The following is a 17,773-nucleotide window of genomic DNA, read 5'->3' on the forward strand; positions in this document are numbered from 1 at the left end:
AACTTGCTAATTTGAATTATAAACCCACTTCACCCCTTGATGATCTGACTTGCAGCAAACCCTTCTTATACTTTGTGAGCCAGTTTCCACATAGAAGAAAGGAGTGTAAGATTAACTCTGGCCTTCTAAGGATGTTGGTAAGACAAATGAGGCAATATTTCAAAACTTGTGAAGAGATTCCTTAGAAGAAAATTATATTAATCCCAAGGTAGAAATGCAATTACAAAATGGCCTTCTTCTAATGAATTGACCTAAGAACAGTATCTAATACTTATGAAAGGATATGGAATTGTTGATTTGGGGCTAATGGAAATCCAGGGAGATCAGAGCAACTGTCTTGAGCATTTTATTCATCAAATCACCTTACATATGTGTAGATGTAGATACAGACATAGACATAGATAAAACGTAGATTTACAGATAGATGGCAACTCTTCGGTACACAGTGCTATGCAAGGTATTCTGGGATATTTTTAAAATATTTCTTATTCTCCAGAGTTTAAAATAATGTTAGCAAAACAAGGAACTATGTAGTCTTGTGTGTGTTTATTCACACTTTTCAGATGTTTTGAACATAGAGATCAAATACATCATAATTTTAAATGTTCTTCTCTAAAAATTATACACTAGTAAGTACACTGCTTGATTTGACAGATTAAATTATCATAGATATAAGACTGCATGAAGTAGAAATTTTCAGAAAATTAAAAAGTATTTTTAAAGAATGTGCAGCGTTTTTCAGAATTGTTAAGCAAATAGTATTCATGCAAACAGAAACAGTTATCACTATAGTGTTTATATTTAGTGAAATTGGTACTCTAAATGTTGTATGAAATTTGTATCGGCTCTAAAATCTCTTACCACAAAAACAGCTATCAAAATATAAACTGTATCATTGTTTAATTTAATGATGCCATTTTCAAATGGCACAACAAAAAAACTATGAAAATACAACTTTATGCACACACATATACAATATATATTTTATGCATGGAAAGAAGAGTAAACAGGGAGAAAGACATAAAGCAAATATAGCAAAACAGCAAAATACAGCCAAACTTAAAAAAAGAGATTTAAGTTGAGAGTACATGGATACTTATTTTACCACTTCTCCAAAGTTTCAAAAACTTTGCAGAGTCGGATAAGAACTCACAACACCATCCTAGGATATATTAGTTATATACATATACATATATATGTATAGTTCTAGTTTACAGACAGATGACTACTAGAAAGCCTATATGTAAAATGAACAAGTGCTTATTTGCTGCTATGAAAACCATCACAATTAAGAGGACCATGGACTTGGTGACTGTTGTTGGGAGTAACAGATGTTTTAGAAAAAGATGATGTAAACCTGATGTTGGCTATTAAGACTCAAGGTGAAGTTGGAGGGCCTGGATGGCAGCATTTGAGAACAGAAAAGGTTGAGGCCCAGGATTTAATCATAAAACAGAAGACTGAGGAAAATGCTGGATTCTCAGTTCTGGAGGGACTTGCGTATTGGGGTTGGAGCATGAGGTAAGAGCGGAGGCATCTGTGTTGATGGACTCACAAAGAACCCTCTGGGCTTGCCAAACCGGGCACTGCTTGAAGGCAGCGTGAACTCTGCCTTGCAGGTAAATATGTGACCCACCCAGTAAGAGCAAATAAAAATGAAATGTAAGAGACTTAATTCTCCCTGATAAAATAGGTGAAGACCCACCCACCCCCACTGCCTTTTCTAAGAGGTTGACTTTAGAAAACTTGTAAATTCTTTATCACCTTGAAAATTATGTAAATCTTTTTCAAAGCTAAAGTAGCCTCTTGTTAGCTTTACAACCCAGTGATGTCTTTCTTCAGAACCTCTCTTTGAAATGAATGTAATCTTCAAGGAAGATAGAGCTCCCTTATCTCTCAGTTTCTGTGGGAGGGTGGGTGCCTAACTTCAGAGTTTCCCTCATTCCAAATTGCAAACTACTTCTAATTAGAATGATGAGAAGCTTATTTGTCCTTTGAATAAAGCCAATTAGCAAACACAAATGATCGCTTCAATTACTAGGTCAATTAGGATGAACTATGTGTGACAAATAGTCTGTCAAGTCCTCTGACTCCAACAAGTTATTGTTTTTATGCAGAATGTGTGTATTGGGTTGTATCTGCTTAGCTCTATAAAAGGACTAGATTTCTTTCTGTCTTGGCAATCTCTTAATGGACTTCCTGTGATGCACATCACATTCTATTATCATGCTTATTCAATGATAAAATTGTTTTTCTCTTCTACCTTTGTGGAGAGGTTTTCTGGGTTGAAAGGAAATTTTGTTTGTAATTCTACTTCTCCAACACCTTCAATTCAGCATTATATTGCGTTCTGGGGTCTAGATAAGACACAAGAACCAGCCTTTAGGCCCTGTCGGTCCCCATTATACCTCCATTTAATTCATTGATCTACATCAATTGTTGGCAAACTTTTTCTGTAAAAGGACAGATAGTAAACACTTCAGACTCTGCAGAACATAATCTCTGTCACAATCACTCGACTCTGCCTCTGTAACACAAAACAGCCATAGACAAATAACTGTGGGTACGTTCCAGTGAAACTTTACAAAGTCAGACACAGGCCAGATTTGGCCCATAGGCTATGATTTGTTGACCTGAAAGCTAAAAGACAATATTAAAAAATAACAACTCATATGTTTTTAATTGACTATAGGCCAGGTATGATCAGATTCTTATATTTATTGTTATGCATTCCTTACTATAGTCATATGTTGAAGTTCATTTTGTCACATTTTTAAAACAGCCTTTTTTTGCTATGCATCAAATAAGGAATATATTTAAATCTTCAATAAGGAAAAAATCAAACCAATGGAAAAATAGGCAAATGATGTGCCTAGGACGTTCAGAGAGACAAAAATTCCAACAGTCACTAAATATATAGAGATACTGTTTTATAGGCATTGAGTGTCATGAGAGCAGTAGATGATATTCCTGTTTAAAATATGCACCTGTCCCTCTAAGGAGCTGTATACTTCTCTCTCCTACTGAGGTCAGGCTTGCTTGGCAGGTGACTTGAAATTGTGTGTGACTTACAGTCTCTCCCTGACATCAGATGTAGCTATGGGGGGGTGTCCCCTGCCCTGAAGGAGAATTATATATGATCAACCTATTGACTTCCAAAATGGTCATGTGACTTTGGAAAATGAAAGGTGGATAAAAGAGATGTGTGTTGCTTCTGAGCAGAAGCTTTAGAAGCCAGCTTAGAGCTGTGAAGGCCTTTTTCCTCTACAAGACTAGCAATGTTCTAGACAGAGGTTCCTTCAGCCTGGAATAAAGCAGCCACTGATGAACAATGGGCTTGCAACATGAGAGATGTAAGGAAAAAGATTTCTGCATTTGCAGTGGTTTATATAAATTGGTCATCACCACTTAGGATTCGAGTATCAGTTGGGCTCCTTGTTAGGGACATCACCTTGGCCAAGTTGCTAAATCTCACTCTACTTCATTTCCTAATCTGTAAAATGCAGATAATGACACTATTTTTAGAGATAATTACCTTGAAGATTAAGTGAATTAATACTTAGCATATGCAGAATAGTGTTCAGCACTTGGCAGAGTCAATGCTATCTCCAGACTCACTGTACTTGGGGAAATTAGTACTAGCTAAGCTAAAAAGCTGATCTGGGTTATAGAATCAGCAGCTACTGATAAAATCTGTTGCCCTTCTTCATTCTTAAACCTTCTCCTGCTATTATTTTGCATCAGGATATTTGTTTTGAATGTGAGGTCCCACAGGAAACCAGAATCACTTGGCGAGCCCAGGGCATTTGCATCAAGTTTGGCAGACGGCTCCTCAGATAGCACAAGAAAGGCCAGAAGACTATAAAGAGTTTTCTTACTAAATAGAATGTCTATTCAAAAGGAAAAGATAAAGGAGAAAGGATTGTTCACAGAAAGAATAAAAGAAATCTGCCAGTCATAGTAATTTTATCTACTCTTTGAATCTTCATGTAGAAAAGAGTCATTCTTTTTGGTACCCAGTGAAGTTTGGTATTGTCATTACTGTGATATTTACATATGAAAAGCATCTAGGTAATTATATTCTGACTGTTTGACCTGTGCAAAAAAGATAATCAAAACAAAAAAGGGTAAGAACACACACATTAAAGAATCTAAAGGAGCTCAGCCTCAAGAGAAGTGGGAAATTGTAGCTCTAAACTTGATATGTCTTGTTAGTCACAGTATCACTGAGCCTTAGGACTTAAAGGAATCTTAGTGTTCAGTTTAGGGCAACAACATTTCTGGCACAACTAATGAATGCCAGGCTCTGCCTGTTTCTGGAGGTAGAAGGAGAGTGAGTGCTGGCTGTGCTGAGGGTCTCAACCCTCCCGGGGTATGAGGACACATGAGCACAGTCCCACGGCAAGGCTATGTCTTATTATAAAAGTCAATAAGCAGTACAGAAATACACAAAGGAGGAAGTAATTAAGCTTGCTTCCTTGAGTCAGAAAAAAAACTTCAGAGAAGAGTAAAATCCCATTTTTATAAATTAAAGAAAAAAGTGAATTATCAAAAGTTACCCAGCTGGCTATTGTCAGCAGTGATATATGAACTACAGACTTACTTTTTTGTTACATGGAAATCTGAAGATTTTCCATTTTTTTTAATGGTTTTGCTCACTCTAAGGCCATAGCTTTAAAAATGTGAATTAAACATATTTGCACTTTTAAAATAGTATCAGATCTGAATTTTCATTAGGAAAGAGAATTCCTCTGTCAATAGTAGAATAGTGTTTGAAATTCAAACATGGGGAAATTCAAACTAAATTAGCAGGATTAAATAGCCAACATGGAAAGCATATAGTACAGAATATCTGGTAACTCACATGTATTGAAATGTGCCTATCAGTCAGAAAAATGATATTATTCAAAAACATCTCAGAAGAGAAAAAATTAATATAAACATGTGAATTCCCTTTAGACACATGGGAAAAATTTAAATTGTTTTTGACATTATGTGACTATTTGGTGATGTGGGGGTTCTTGTTCACGGAGTTGAAGAATGAACTTCGCAAACACTCAGGTAGGAGAGCGAGGCAGAGGCTTTTATTTAGAGATAAAGTGAGAGGACAGAGCTCCTGGTGTGTTGTTGGGGGTTTATAGGAGGTTGAGAGACAAAGAGCTAGGGATGCTGACCTGCCAAATGGTCCCAAAATGTTTATTTTTGAAGAGACATTAAGTTTTTTTTTTATCAGTCCTCCAGGTTATTTACAAGAAATTTACTGTTCTGATTTCATCCTAGGATAGCAGCAGCTTCCTAGTCTGGGAGAGTATCAGTCAAGACTGCCTGCCTTGCTCCCAAGGAACGCTGAGTTATTTTCTGTTTGCTAAAGAGTTATTTCTGTTTGTTAAGAAATTTACTTTTTAACTAATTGGGTTTTAAAATGCAATCTTATCTTCAGGATGGAATCCTTCCTGTTTTCACTATGTTGTTTTGGGCTTGTTTGCTAAATCAACTGCCCAGGTTGCAAATAACTTGATTAGGACTGGAGAAAGAAAAGCAGCACCTGGGTAAAGTCAAAAAAATAAGCAGGGCGCCCCCAGCAGGCCAAAGCAAATCCCACAGTGGATTATCTTGCTTTGTTTTTTTCCAGAGGCCCTCACGCTACTCTGTCTAAACCCATGGTCCCTGTCTCAGAATCCCCCCTACCCTGGAGGTGCTTGGGATTTGGCCATCTTTCAATTGCTCTATGCCTAACATCTAACAAAAAGCCTGGTGTATTAGGTCTCCAGAGAAACAGAACCAATAGACTGTGCATGTTACACAGAAAGAGATTTCTTAAAGTAATTGTCACATGCCATGACGGAAGCTAAGAGGTCCCAAGAACTGCAGTTAGGAAGCTGGAGACCCATAAGATCTGATGTCCAAGTCCAAAGGCTTGAGAACCAGAGAGCCACCGGTGTCAGTTCCAATCTAAAAGCCAGCAGGTTTGAGACCCAAGAACAGCAGATGTTTCTTTTCACTTTTTGTCCGAGGGCCGGGATAAATCAGTGTCCTAGTCAAGGGAAGAAGGAATGTTGTCTTACTCATGGGGAGTGCACCCACACTGGGGAGGGCAACCTGCTTTACTAAATCCACCAATTCAAAGATTAATCTCATCCAGAAACACCCTCACATATACACCCAGATTAATATTTGATCAAATGTCTCAACACCCTATGGCCCAGTCAAGCTGACACATAAAATTAACCATTACACCTGGTAAACACGAACCAATCAGCTTAGCTTGAATGAATGAAGAAAGTCATGAAAACAGACAAGAAAATGTGTCACAACAAAGTTGTATTCGGGTACTTTCTTGGAAAAATGTAATGCCGCAAATTTTCCCTAATGTAAAAGACAGGATCTTTAGTCAAAGGAAACTAATAAAAACTATTAATTGAACCTCAGTAGTCTTAACTTCCCAAATCTCCCAGTTGATGACCAAATGGCTTGGGAGGTCAACTTTTCCTCTCTGAGCACACAGGGGGATATGCCCCTCCATTTGGTTCCAGGCTGGTGCTTCTAGTCCAAGCAGCACACAGCTGAGGTACAGCCTCCCACGGAGGAAGGAAACGCACCAGACCAGAGTCACCAGGCTCTTCAGAGGCGGTGGGCTGCCTGGGCTGCCTTCCTCAGGAAGGAGGCAAGGAACATGGCAACTAAAACCTGCAATTTATGTCCATCAGAGAGCCTTGCTTCCCATGGGATTCTACAACTAACCCTGGAATGGTTGAGACTCCCACATGCAGTGAAAAATTTGGCTTATTTGCAAAATTTTTAGGCTGACTTCTCACACTGTGATTGTGTTTTAACTATCAGCTGTCGTCACTCCTTCCTGTTCTCACATGCAATCCTTCATTTCACAGTGTTATCTGCCTAATCCCAATCTCTGCAGCATTTTCCACTGGTACACTTGAACTGATCTCATTTCACCTAAAAAATGCAGGTATGTCTTTATCTGACTATGCAACTGCCAGTTGTTTCAGTTGTTGTAACTGTTAAATGAAATAATGAACAGTAAGGACTCATCTCCTAGGTATGTGATGTTACCATTATTGTTTTCTTATATTAAAAAAGTCACTTTTCAAATGAAAATAACATTACTAACAAATCCAGCAGTTATTTATAAAAGTGAAACATCAAACACCTGGGTAGAATTATATGTTAGTCACTGGTCTTAATGCTTTATCTATATTAATTTGCTGAATCCTCACAACAGACCTGTGAGCAAGGCACTATTTTATAGATAAGGGACCTGAAGCACAGAGAGATTAATATGCAGAAGGCCATGAAGCTGGCATAGGGTGGAACCGGGATTTGGACCCGAGAAGCCAGATTCCAGGAACTATATCCTTAGTCATTACACTACACCAATTCCATCAGTGTACACCCTAAATTCTCAGAGGAAAGTAAGGCTCTTATCTTCATTTGGAGACTTCTAGCTCCTGAGATGATAACAATGACTTCTGGATTTATATCCATTTCTTCCATAGCATCTATTACTGCACTGATAACACTGTCAAGGTCAGAAGACACAAGGAATGGAACTAACTGTCTGGCTCTTTGGGGGAAAAGAGTTGGAGTTTCCTTTCCAAACACATATGATTTTTATTTTTCCCAAGAGCATCCGTGTCTCCAACAGCATATAAAATAACCAACCCCAACCCAAACAGTGTTTTTGTTGGTCACTGCTCAAACAGTCCTTCCGGACTTCTTTACTGAATTGTCTCCCCAGTATTTATGTTATCTCTTGACCTTAATCTTCCCTGTGCTTTGACCCCAGGCTGTGACGCTAGAACTTGTTTTCTGTGGTTGGCGCGCTTTCCTCTGTCCTCACATGCCTTGTATGCTCATCTTCTTTCCTATCACTGAAATCTTTGTAGTCCTGGAAGCAGAGACAGTCCATTCTCTTACACCCCAAGTATTTCAGAATTAAAGTAGTGGATTATACCCTCTGTGTTTCCTAATGCCACATGGGAATGAAGACTACTGTTCCTAGAAACCCTCTATCTCTGAGTCTCAGGCCAGCTAACTTAACCAATTCCACCCTCTGTTGTAATGATTACTGATGAGACCCTTTCACTCACTGAAGACTTTGTGTATGATTCTTGCTTTCTCCTCTACCTTAACTTGAACTTCTTCAAGGGTAAGTCCTTGACCTCATCTCCACTTATCTCCTCTCCTCTGCCTCTGCCCCTCAGTTTAAGCCCTTGACTTTTTCACCACTAAACTTTACTCCTACCCAATACTATTGATACAAATACTCACTCTCACAACGCCAAGCTCTCCTATCTTTACAGCTTGATGGTGTCAGTAATGTCACTACAACTGTGTTTCAATAAACATTAAAATCATCAGTTCACTGACACCTCTGCTTGTGTCCTACTCATTAGCCCCTCTTCCCTTCATCTCCCTTCTTACTGAGCTTAGATTCCATGGAGCATCAGTTAAGCACCAAGTAAGAGCTGTTTTAAATATACCCTAAACTTCCTTTCCCCTTCATCCTTCTATCACACTTACCTGAAAAAACATCCCCGCCCTCAAATTCTTGCTAATAAAAATGTGACTAACAGATCAGCAGCATCGGCATCCACTCGAGTTTGTTAGATGTGTGGAATGTCCAGCCCCACACAAGATCTAAGGAACCAGAACCTGCATTTCAGCAAGATCCCCTGGCAATGCATGTGCAGAATAATGCTTGTCGAAACAAATTCCTGGGCCCTTACAAGGAGTGTTACTTTGTCTTTCAAAAATTAATCTCTCTGTGTATACCCTTAATCCCATTTTCTTCCCCTTTCTGAAAAGCTATTAACTAGGAAATATTCCTCTTCACTCTCTCCTCCTTTTGAATCCCTCCCTTAATAATTTAAGCATAATTTAATCCAGATTTTTCAATCCTGGCTGCATATCACTCTCATCCAGGAACTTCCAAAAACTAATGATGCTCAGACCAACTCCAGAACTATTAAATCAGAATTCCTGAAGGTGGTACACAGAAAATTATTTGTAAAATTCTCTCCAGAAACACTAAAAAGATCAGTGATTACAGGGGTTGTGGGGTGCGGGGAATGGAGGACAAGAACAGGGATGGTCAGGAAGAGCACAGAGGACATTCGGGGCAGTGTAAATGTTCCATTATGATGGATACATGTCACTAGACATGTGTCCAAATGCATGGGATGTACAAACCCAAGAGCAAACTTGGATAAACAACGGATGACGGTGTGTCAATGTGGGTCATCAATTGTAAGAAGGTCCCACTCTGGTGGAGGGACGTTGGTAGTGGGGGAGGCTGTGCATGTGTAGGGGCAGGGGATGTATGGGAAATCTCTGTACCTTTCTCCCAATTTTGCTTAAACTGCTCTAAAAAAAACTCTTTAAAAAAAGGAGATGATTCTATTATGCAGCCCAGGTTGAGAATCAGTAGTCTAGTCATTTTTATTCTTTAAAAATACTTTCAGTAACACACAAAGCCTTCTTCCCCTCTTTCACAGCTCGCTTCCTGAAACAGACTCATTACCAACTACATCTTAGATTCCCCTAGAGCCTTTGACAAAGGCTAATGCAGGAACAATTTAGTGGGGACATTCAATCCCAGGAAGCTGGAGTGAAGGACCAACAGCAACGCTGGAAAGCAAGAGCCAACACTGGCAATTAGCCACCTTATGGGTGTCTGATCACTCACCTCCTTGGGACCATCCGCAAAGCTATATACAAAAGTGTCTGAGGATTTTCTGTTTAGGGGGAGAAGAAACGAGAAATACTGACCCGCTAGCTACTGCAACCTTCTTGTGAAAGTGTCAAGTCTATGGAGCATTAACTCCCCATGCTTTGGGGGTGTCGCTCCAGTGCGGGCTCACACTGAGGTCCAAGCAAGGAAGGTCTGGGCTGGGAGGAAAGAGGCAAGAGGTGGGGCCCTAAGAGAAGAGTTCTGCTCTGAAATCTCATTGCTCTGTTCCACCTATGGGGTAACATTCTCCCCATGCCATTTTATACGGCACATTCTCATTTCACTGACTTTCCAGGATACTAAAAGACAGTACCACATAGCGCACACACTCAGGAGTTAGAGTACTAGCATCTGAATCCCAATTCCTCCACTTTAAAAAAAAATTATATGCCAGTTCTCTAGTCTGGAATAATGAAATAATACAATCGTCTGCTCTAGAGACTTTTTCAGAGAATTAAAGTAACTAAATGCATAGAAGAGTGCCTGTTACATACTCAAAAAGGCATGTCTGCAATTACTTCTAAGTTTAAAAATTCTGCTTCTCTAGCTCTTCAAAATGTACCACAAGCTCAGCCTACCACTTCCTCCTCAGATGACATGCAAAATGTTGACTGTTGTTTCAATTATTCACCCTGATCAGGTATTTTTCTATTTACTTGACCCTGCAGTGTCCCTGAATTTTAATATTCCATCTTTATTTTCTCTGCCACAAACAACATTCCATGTGGGATATGATAATGGTGGGAACTTTTAAACCTCTTTCACTTAGAAAAGTACACACTTCCTCCCTCTCTTTCCTTCCAGCCCCGCATCCCCCCAACTGCAACCATGCAGTGTCTTTCCATGTCCTTCAACCTTGAATAAGGGACAATAGAGTCATTTCAAAGGCACATAGGAGCCACATAAGGGGATAGATACCACATTCCAAAATTCGGTCAATTTGAGCATCATAATGAAAAAGATAGCAAAGGATTTGACACATTGAATTTTTAAAAATCAATGGATCAAAAAAGGAGGGAATAGAGAAAGGGGAAGTTCTTTACAGAGGAATGCTAGGAATAAGCGAGTTAGAAAATAACTATCTTGCAAATCTTAAGGTAGTAAGCGAAAGACTGAGGGAATGACAGAGACAACACGCTAACAACTGTAAGTCGAACTTGTTCATTTGCTCATCTTTCAACATCTCTGTAGTCTTGTAAATTTTACAAATAAACTGAACAAACTTTAAAAACATACACTACAGAATGATACCACATTTTTCAAGGACACAGGCAAATGTAAGGATACGGATAAAGCACTGTATAATAATTGTTTATGATGAGACAGGAATAGTGAAACAGGAAAAAGAGATTACATTTCATTGTATTTTGACATGACAATAATATATGAAGATTTCATTTTGCTAGTGGAGAACAGAAACAAAAATAACTGGATAAAAAATGGAACTGTATTTCAAGATCATCAATCAAGTCCTAAAAAATCTATTTCACATTAACTTTAGTTCTTTAACCTTTTATCAAATCTAAGTCCTGTTTATAATTTTGGTTCACAAAATATCACAGAATAATATTTTCTTTTGTGTGGATAAAGAGTGTGCTCAGTACACATGTGCTCAGACACAAAATTACATAGTGCATGCCTCTGACATTCCTATTATTTATAACACGTAACTTCAATGGGACGGTAAGGTGGAATGATGGAAGACAGAAGGATCTTTATCAATTGGTATCATTATGTTCAAAAATTAATTTACTCAGAGACAAAGAAATTTTGACATTTTGCTATTATCTCCAACCTCCTAAATTCTACACTTCTTTCCAAAATAAATATAATAAATAGCTTGATGAAGTAATTACATGGAAATCTGCATATGAAAAGCATCTACGTAATTATATTTTGACTGCCAAACGTGTCCCAAATAGGAAAGCAAAAACATCGAAATGAAAATGATGCCAGACCATCAAAGCAAGACCGCATTTCAGCAGGAAGTCCAGACATCAAAAGCAAGATAAATCCCAGTAAGCCATGATATGTTGGCATTTCTTAATTCTAGTATCAACAGAATCAAACTACTTTTTCCTTTTTTATGCAAAACAGAAGAAAAAAATCTTTAAATTAAAAGTGCCTGCATATGCAAATTGCTTATAAGAGATTTCTGTGGAATCGATATACTGTGGAATCACTACAGTTGGGTTCCTTCAAGTTACAGGGTTATGACATTTAGGAAGGATTTTAAGGGACAGTGAAAAGGGATGGGGGATGGGGCAATGCAGTGAACTGCCCAAGCCAGCGCTCATTCATAGGTCTCTTGGCTTGAAGGACCCAGTGACCAGAAAAGACCACGCTCCGCACATAAACGGGGCCCTGGCGGAAATGGTGGCCTTCAGCTCTCGGCTGTCAGGACCAGCATCGTGAGCGGCGCCAGCACCGAGACCGGCTCCGCTGAGGGTAAGTCACGTTTTGCTTCAGAAATACATCGATCCTGAAAATCAAGTAGCTCAAGCTTCAGAAACCCCTGGTACACATGCCCTTTATGTATTCAAAAATGGGTGTCTTTTTTTTTTATAGACACCACAATTGTATCAGCTTTTGCAGCCACAAAGCTAGGATCTGCCCAATTGCACGGGAGGCCATTAGCCTGACGGGGCTTTACGGCCGAGGCGGCCCGCAGAGCAAACCGGAAGCTCGGCCTCTAGGCACGTGAAGGTTAAGGAATCACCGCCCAGGAGGCCAGGCCCGCCAGGCCGCCGGGCGTGGGCGACGGCCCGTCAGTCCCGGCGGGGCTCCGCTGGGCACCTCGGCCAGTCGGCCCGCGGCTCCTGCGGGAGGGGCGCCCCGCCCCGCCTCTAGACTGGCTCTGCCCAGGGCAAACGGTCCGGCTCCAGGGCGCCTCCCGTGCCTCACACGCCCCCGCTCACCCCTCGGCGGCCCTGCGGGCGGGCAGCGGGGGAGCCCGAGCCCCGGGACGTACCTGCGGGGCCCCGCCGCCCTCCGGGCCCGGCTGCTCCTGAGGGGCCGCAGGCCGCCGCCGCCCGCCGCCCCGGGCACGTGGCCCGGTGCCGCCCCAACCCCGCGCCGGGTCGGCCCCGCGGCAGGTCAGTTCCGGGCCGCGCTGCGTCCGTCCTCGGCCCGACCGGGCGGGGCCCGAAGGCAGAGCCGCAGGCGGGGGACACCCCGGAGCCCTCCTGCCGGGCTCGGCGCGAGGCGGGGCCTGGGCCGACGGGGCCTCGCGGGCAGGCGCCATGCCGGGCCGGGGAGAGCCGCGCCCCTCCGCCCCGTTCCCGGCGGCGGGCCGGACCCTCTGGGGCTCCCACCCCGCCCGGCGGAAGACGGCAGAAAGGGAGGAATTGGCTCCGACAGTCAGCGCCCCGGCGCCCCATCTGCACGGCCTGCTCGAGGGAAGAAGGTGAGCTTTCACGTCGTGCCTTCTTGCCAAATCCACGCAGGGAGAAGCGTTTAGAGGAATTAGGTTTTGAATCGTGACTCGTGAATTTGCGTTTGGGTGCCCGGGCGGCGTCAGCCCCTTCTCTCCCACAGACAGCTGTTGCCCGCTCGTTCGCCTTACTTTGTCATGAGAACGCGGCTTGGCAATGTCAGGTCGGACACCCCCAAAACGTAGCCAGAGAGGAATGGAGGCTTCACCCCAGTTGCAGGTGGGGCCCTGCTGCTGACCCCGCCAGCGCTCTGGGCAAGTGCCTGGACCCCTTCTTTTGCGTATCCTTTGGGGGTGGCTCTCGCTGATCTGGGGGGAGCGGTGTCATTCGCACCCTCTTTGGAGACCCCTCTTGTGTCCCTGGGGTCTTTCAGTACTGACAGGAGTTTTTTCTCTGTTTGGACTGAAATCTCGCCAGGTACTTGCAAGGATTTTTTTTTTTTTTGAAGTACAGGCATTCCTTGGAGATGCTGCAAATTCGGTTCCAGACCATCGCAATAAAACGAGTATCACGTTAAAGGAAGTCAAATGAAGCTTTTGGTTTCCCAGTGAGTACAACAGTTATGTTTACACTATACTTTAGTCTGTTAAGTGTGCAATAGCATTATGTCTAAGAAAACAAAGTATCTTAATTAAAAATATTGCTAAAAACCATCATCTGAGCTTTCAGTGAGTCATAATCTTTTTTGCCTCGATTTTAAATAGCTGCCGACTGATAGGATGGTGGTTGCTGAAGGCTTGGGGGACTTTGCCAATTTAAGACATCAGTGAAGTTTGCCACATTGACTGACTCTTCCTTTCATGAACGATTTCTCTGTAGCATGCGATGCTGTTTTTTAACATTTTACCCACAGTAGGACTTCTTTCAGAATTGGAGTCAATCCCCTTAAATGCTGCCACTGCTTTATCAACTAAGTGTATGGAATATTCTACGTCCTACGTTGTCATTTCAACAATCTTCATAGCGTCTTCACCACAAGCAATTTCGACCTCCAGAAACCACTTGCTTTGCTCATCTGTGAGAAGCAGCTCCTCATCTGTTGAAGTTGTATCGTGAGATTTCAGCAATTTGGTCACATCTTTAGGCTCTACCTGTGATTCTAGATCATGTCATTTCCACCACATCTGCTCTCACTACCTAAACTGTAGTCTTGAACCCCTCAAAGTCATCCATGGGGATGGAATCAGCTTCTTCCGGACTCTTGTTAATGTTGATATTTTGACCTCTTCCCATGAATCATGAATGTTCTTAATGGCATCCAGAATGGTGAATCCTTTCCAGAAGGTTTTTAATTTACTCTGCCCATATCTATCTGAGGACTGATTTCCTTGGTAGCTATAGTCTTTTTCTAAATGTATTTCTTATATAATAAAACTTGAAAATTGAAATGACTCTTTGATCCATGGGCTGCAGGATGGATGTTGTGTTAGCAGGCATGAAAAACAACCTTAATCTTGTACATCTCCATCAGAGCTCTTGGGTGATCAGCTGCATTGTCAATGAGCAGTAATATATATTTTTTGAATAGTACATCTCAACAATGGGCTTAAAATAACTCACTAAGATTGAAGAGAAGAAAAAGATAACAAAACTAAGAAAGGACCTTTGGATTTGGGAGAAGTACCACCATGAATTATGAAAGAGATTTCTATGGAGAGGTGTAGGTGCAAGCCAAATTGCTTAAACAGTTTTCCTTAAAAGTCATAGGTAACAGAGTCAGAAATTTTGGCAGTGAAAAAGATAAAACTATCATCCAGAAGTGATTTGATTTAATCCCACAAAGTCTGTTGCAGTATTTCTCCAGATCTGCCTTCCATACCCCAGACTCTGCTCATTTGAGTCTGTTCTAAACACTTCATTTTAAGATCCAGTGTGCAGATCAAAGAGTAACACTCCCTTTCTCAAGCATATTGATGATTTCATCATGATGTTGAAATAATGTAAACTGCTTCAGTATATGAAGTAAATATCATTTCCCTTCCCATTTATTCTTTGACTTCTCTCCAACATATATTCTTTGTGACTGCAAAATTGTAATACTTACTGTTCTGCAAATATGCCTGAACTTTCAAGCCTCTGTACATTCACGGTCTTTCTTCCCCTTAGTTCAGAGTAAGACTTCCCCATCCATATTTTGCTTCACCACAGCCCAAGTGCTGCCTTCATCAAACCTTTCCTGATTGCTATGGGCTGAACTGTGTCCCTCTAAATTCATGTGTTGAAGCCCTAATCTCCCGTGTGACTGTATTTAGAGGTAAGGTATTTAGGAGGTAACTAAGATTAAATGATTCATAATGGAAGGGTCCTAACCCAATAGCACTGCTGGTCTTGTAAGAAGCGGGAGGGAGGGATGCCTGCAGGCACCCAGGATGGCCATGTGAGTTCAAAGAGGCGGTCTGCAAACCAGGAAGAAACTCTCATCAGAAAGCCATTCCTGCTGAGCACTTGATCTTGGACTTTGATTCAGTCTCCAGTACTGGGAGAACATATATTTTTGTTGTTTAAACCATCTAGTCTATGGTATTTTGTTTTAGCAACTTGACTTAATACATTGACCTAAAATGAGATATCATCATTTGCTTTTTTTTCCATGTCTAAATTATATAATAATTGTTACAGTCTGAATAGCATGATATCTGTTTTTGTAGCTGTCTTATCACAGATATTATCCATGGAGATATTCATCCTCCATGGATGAAATTCATGCAGGGGGAGAAATATAATTTTTTTTGTATATCTCATATACATTATATGCTTTACATTTACAGTATAGTTATTATATTGCATTGAAACTATAAAAATTCTGTATTTCGAACCAAGTCAGATCCTATTAATAGAATTACCGTGTCATTTGTGTGTGTGTGTATGTGTGTGTGCGTGCACGTGCATGTGAACTGACAGAGCAGTTTCCTCTCCAGAAGCTGAGTGAATGCTCGTCTTAATTTTCTAAAAGTGCTGTACTTTAAAATCTTTTCATCACAGAACATACACACATATATGAAAATCTATATTGATATTAAAAACAAACTGCAAACTAACATATATAAAACTGTGAATTTGGAGAAGTTCACTTGCTTCCTGGGCCACATTTTATAGACCCAAAAATGAAAGGAGTAGAATACGATCTCCAAAGCTCTCGATTTTCACCTATGCGTCTATAGATTTAAGATGAACAATTATATGCCATCCCATCATGATGTTTTTACTGTAGCCCTGTTTCAAAGCTATGATCTTATCAATAGCCTTGCAATTTAATTTGCTAATATATTGACTAGGAGTAGAAATTATCTGCAACATTGTGTGGTTAAATGAATAAGAAATAAATATAAGGACCATCATTGGTACTAGGGCTCCATTTGAGATGATAAAGCTCAGAGCATTGGAGTTCAGTTTCTCAAGATATTATTTATATAAAATTCAATTATGCATTATATTTTTTATATAATATTGTTAATATATATGTATATGTTATATATTTACATCATATATAATATATAACATTAAATATTATATAATTATATATAGAGGTCAGCAACCTAAAGCCTTTGCTATTTCCAATATTCTGTTTTAACTAATGCTTTAAGTAGCATTTTTTTAACTTAAAGAAATTAGAGAAAAGACGATCATTGAAAACACCAATTAGTAAAGCTGTTGTTTATATCTATAATGAAAAGTGCAAAATAACCAAAAAGTGTCACTTGCTATACTGTGTATTAAAGTCTCTTATCTTAGGTTTATTCTTTTCATTTTTGTTTTTTGATATGTATGGTTTATTTCTACACAAGCAATAAATTACATTCCACATATCTTTAATTTAATCTTGAAACTTGACATATTATATTGAATTTTGTTTGCTTCTAAGTGTTGTGCAGTATAAGTTTGGTTCATCAAATTATAAAATTCAGTATTTTTTTCCTTCAGGTAATAGAAAATTTTTAAATAAATGACATTTTGGTTCACTACATTAAATTTGGTGGGGTGTCATAGATAAGAGTGAAAAACAAAATCTAAAGCATTTATATTTTAAAAAAATAAGAGTGATGCATAACCTCTAACCTAAAAAAATCTCGTTTTTTTACTAAAATTTAAAAAAATCCTTAAGCTTGGGCTGTACACATTAAGTAGGCTATTTGAAAATGATAAAACATTTCGTATATTAGACTTCAGCATAGCTAAAAACTGACACTTTAAACAATAGACTGAGGGGCTAGATACCAATAAAAATTATTGCACTAAGTTTAATGGCAAAATTGAGATGTAATTAGCTCAGAGCATAGAGCTGTGAGAGAAACCTGTCAATACCCACTCCCTCCTTCCTCCTAAATCACTCCATTTGTATTCTGATAACTCATTTATAACTTTCTCTGAAAATTTCCACACTTTCCTAATTACCATGTAAGATCCACGTCTATTAAATTCCTGCATGTATCTTTCCAATATTTCAATCCTTTCTTTCATTAATTACTCCATTCTGAACAACTCCTCGTCATTGGGCTGCCGGCCACCTGGATAATGGTAGGAAACCTCTGTGTACCTCTGGTGCCCGATGTGTCTGCATCCACAGCATTAGAGAACTTGTGATGGTCCC

The 17,773-nt window shown here is 40.1% G+C and overlaps 1 protein-coding gene across 1 annotated transcript; it reads left to right on the forward strand.

Annotated features, from left to right (window-relative positions):
* The first annotated feature begins 12,010 nt into the window (after positions 1-12,010).
* LOC108392946 (uncharacterized) lies at positions 12,011-14,573 on the forward strand. The gene is made up of 3 exons (XM_073213296.1): positions 12,011-12,162; positions 12,458-13,157; positions 13,890-14,573. The coding sequence occupies exons 1-3, from the start codon at positions 12,011-12,013 to the stop codon at positions 13,953-13,955; spliced, it is 918 nt and encodes a 305-aa protein (XP_073069397.1). The 3' UTR covers positions 13,956-14,573.
* Positions 14,574-17,773: the final 3,200 nt, after the last annotated feature.

Source organism: Manis javanica, chromosome 9, assembly GCF_040802235.1.
Source record: "Manis javanica isolate MJ-LG chromosome 9, MJ_LKY, whole genome shotgun sequence".
Taxonomy (NCBI): Eukaryota; Metazoa; Chordata; class Mammalia; order Pholidota; family Manidae; genus Manis; species Manis javanica.

Excerpts from the sequence above, each read along its gene's own strand:
- LOC108392946 (XM_073213296.1), top strand. The coding sequence starts at position 12,011 with ATGGGGCAATGCAGTGAACTGCCCAAGCCAGCGCTCATTCATAGGTCT. Across the intron at positions 12,163-12,457 it reads CGGCTGTCAGGACCAGCATC|GTTAAGGAATCACCGCCCAG; the intron begins GTGAGCGGCGCC and ends AGGCACGTGAAG. Across the intron at positions 13,158-13,889 it reads GGCCTGCTCGAGGGAAGAAG|CTGCCGACTGATAGGATGGT; the intron begins GTGAGCTTTCAC and ends GATTTTAAATAG.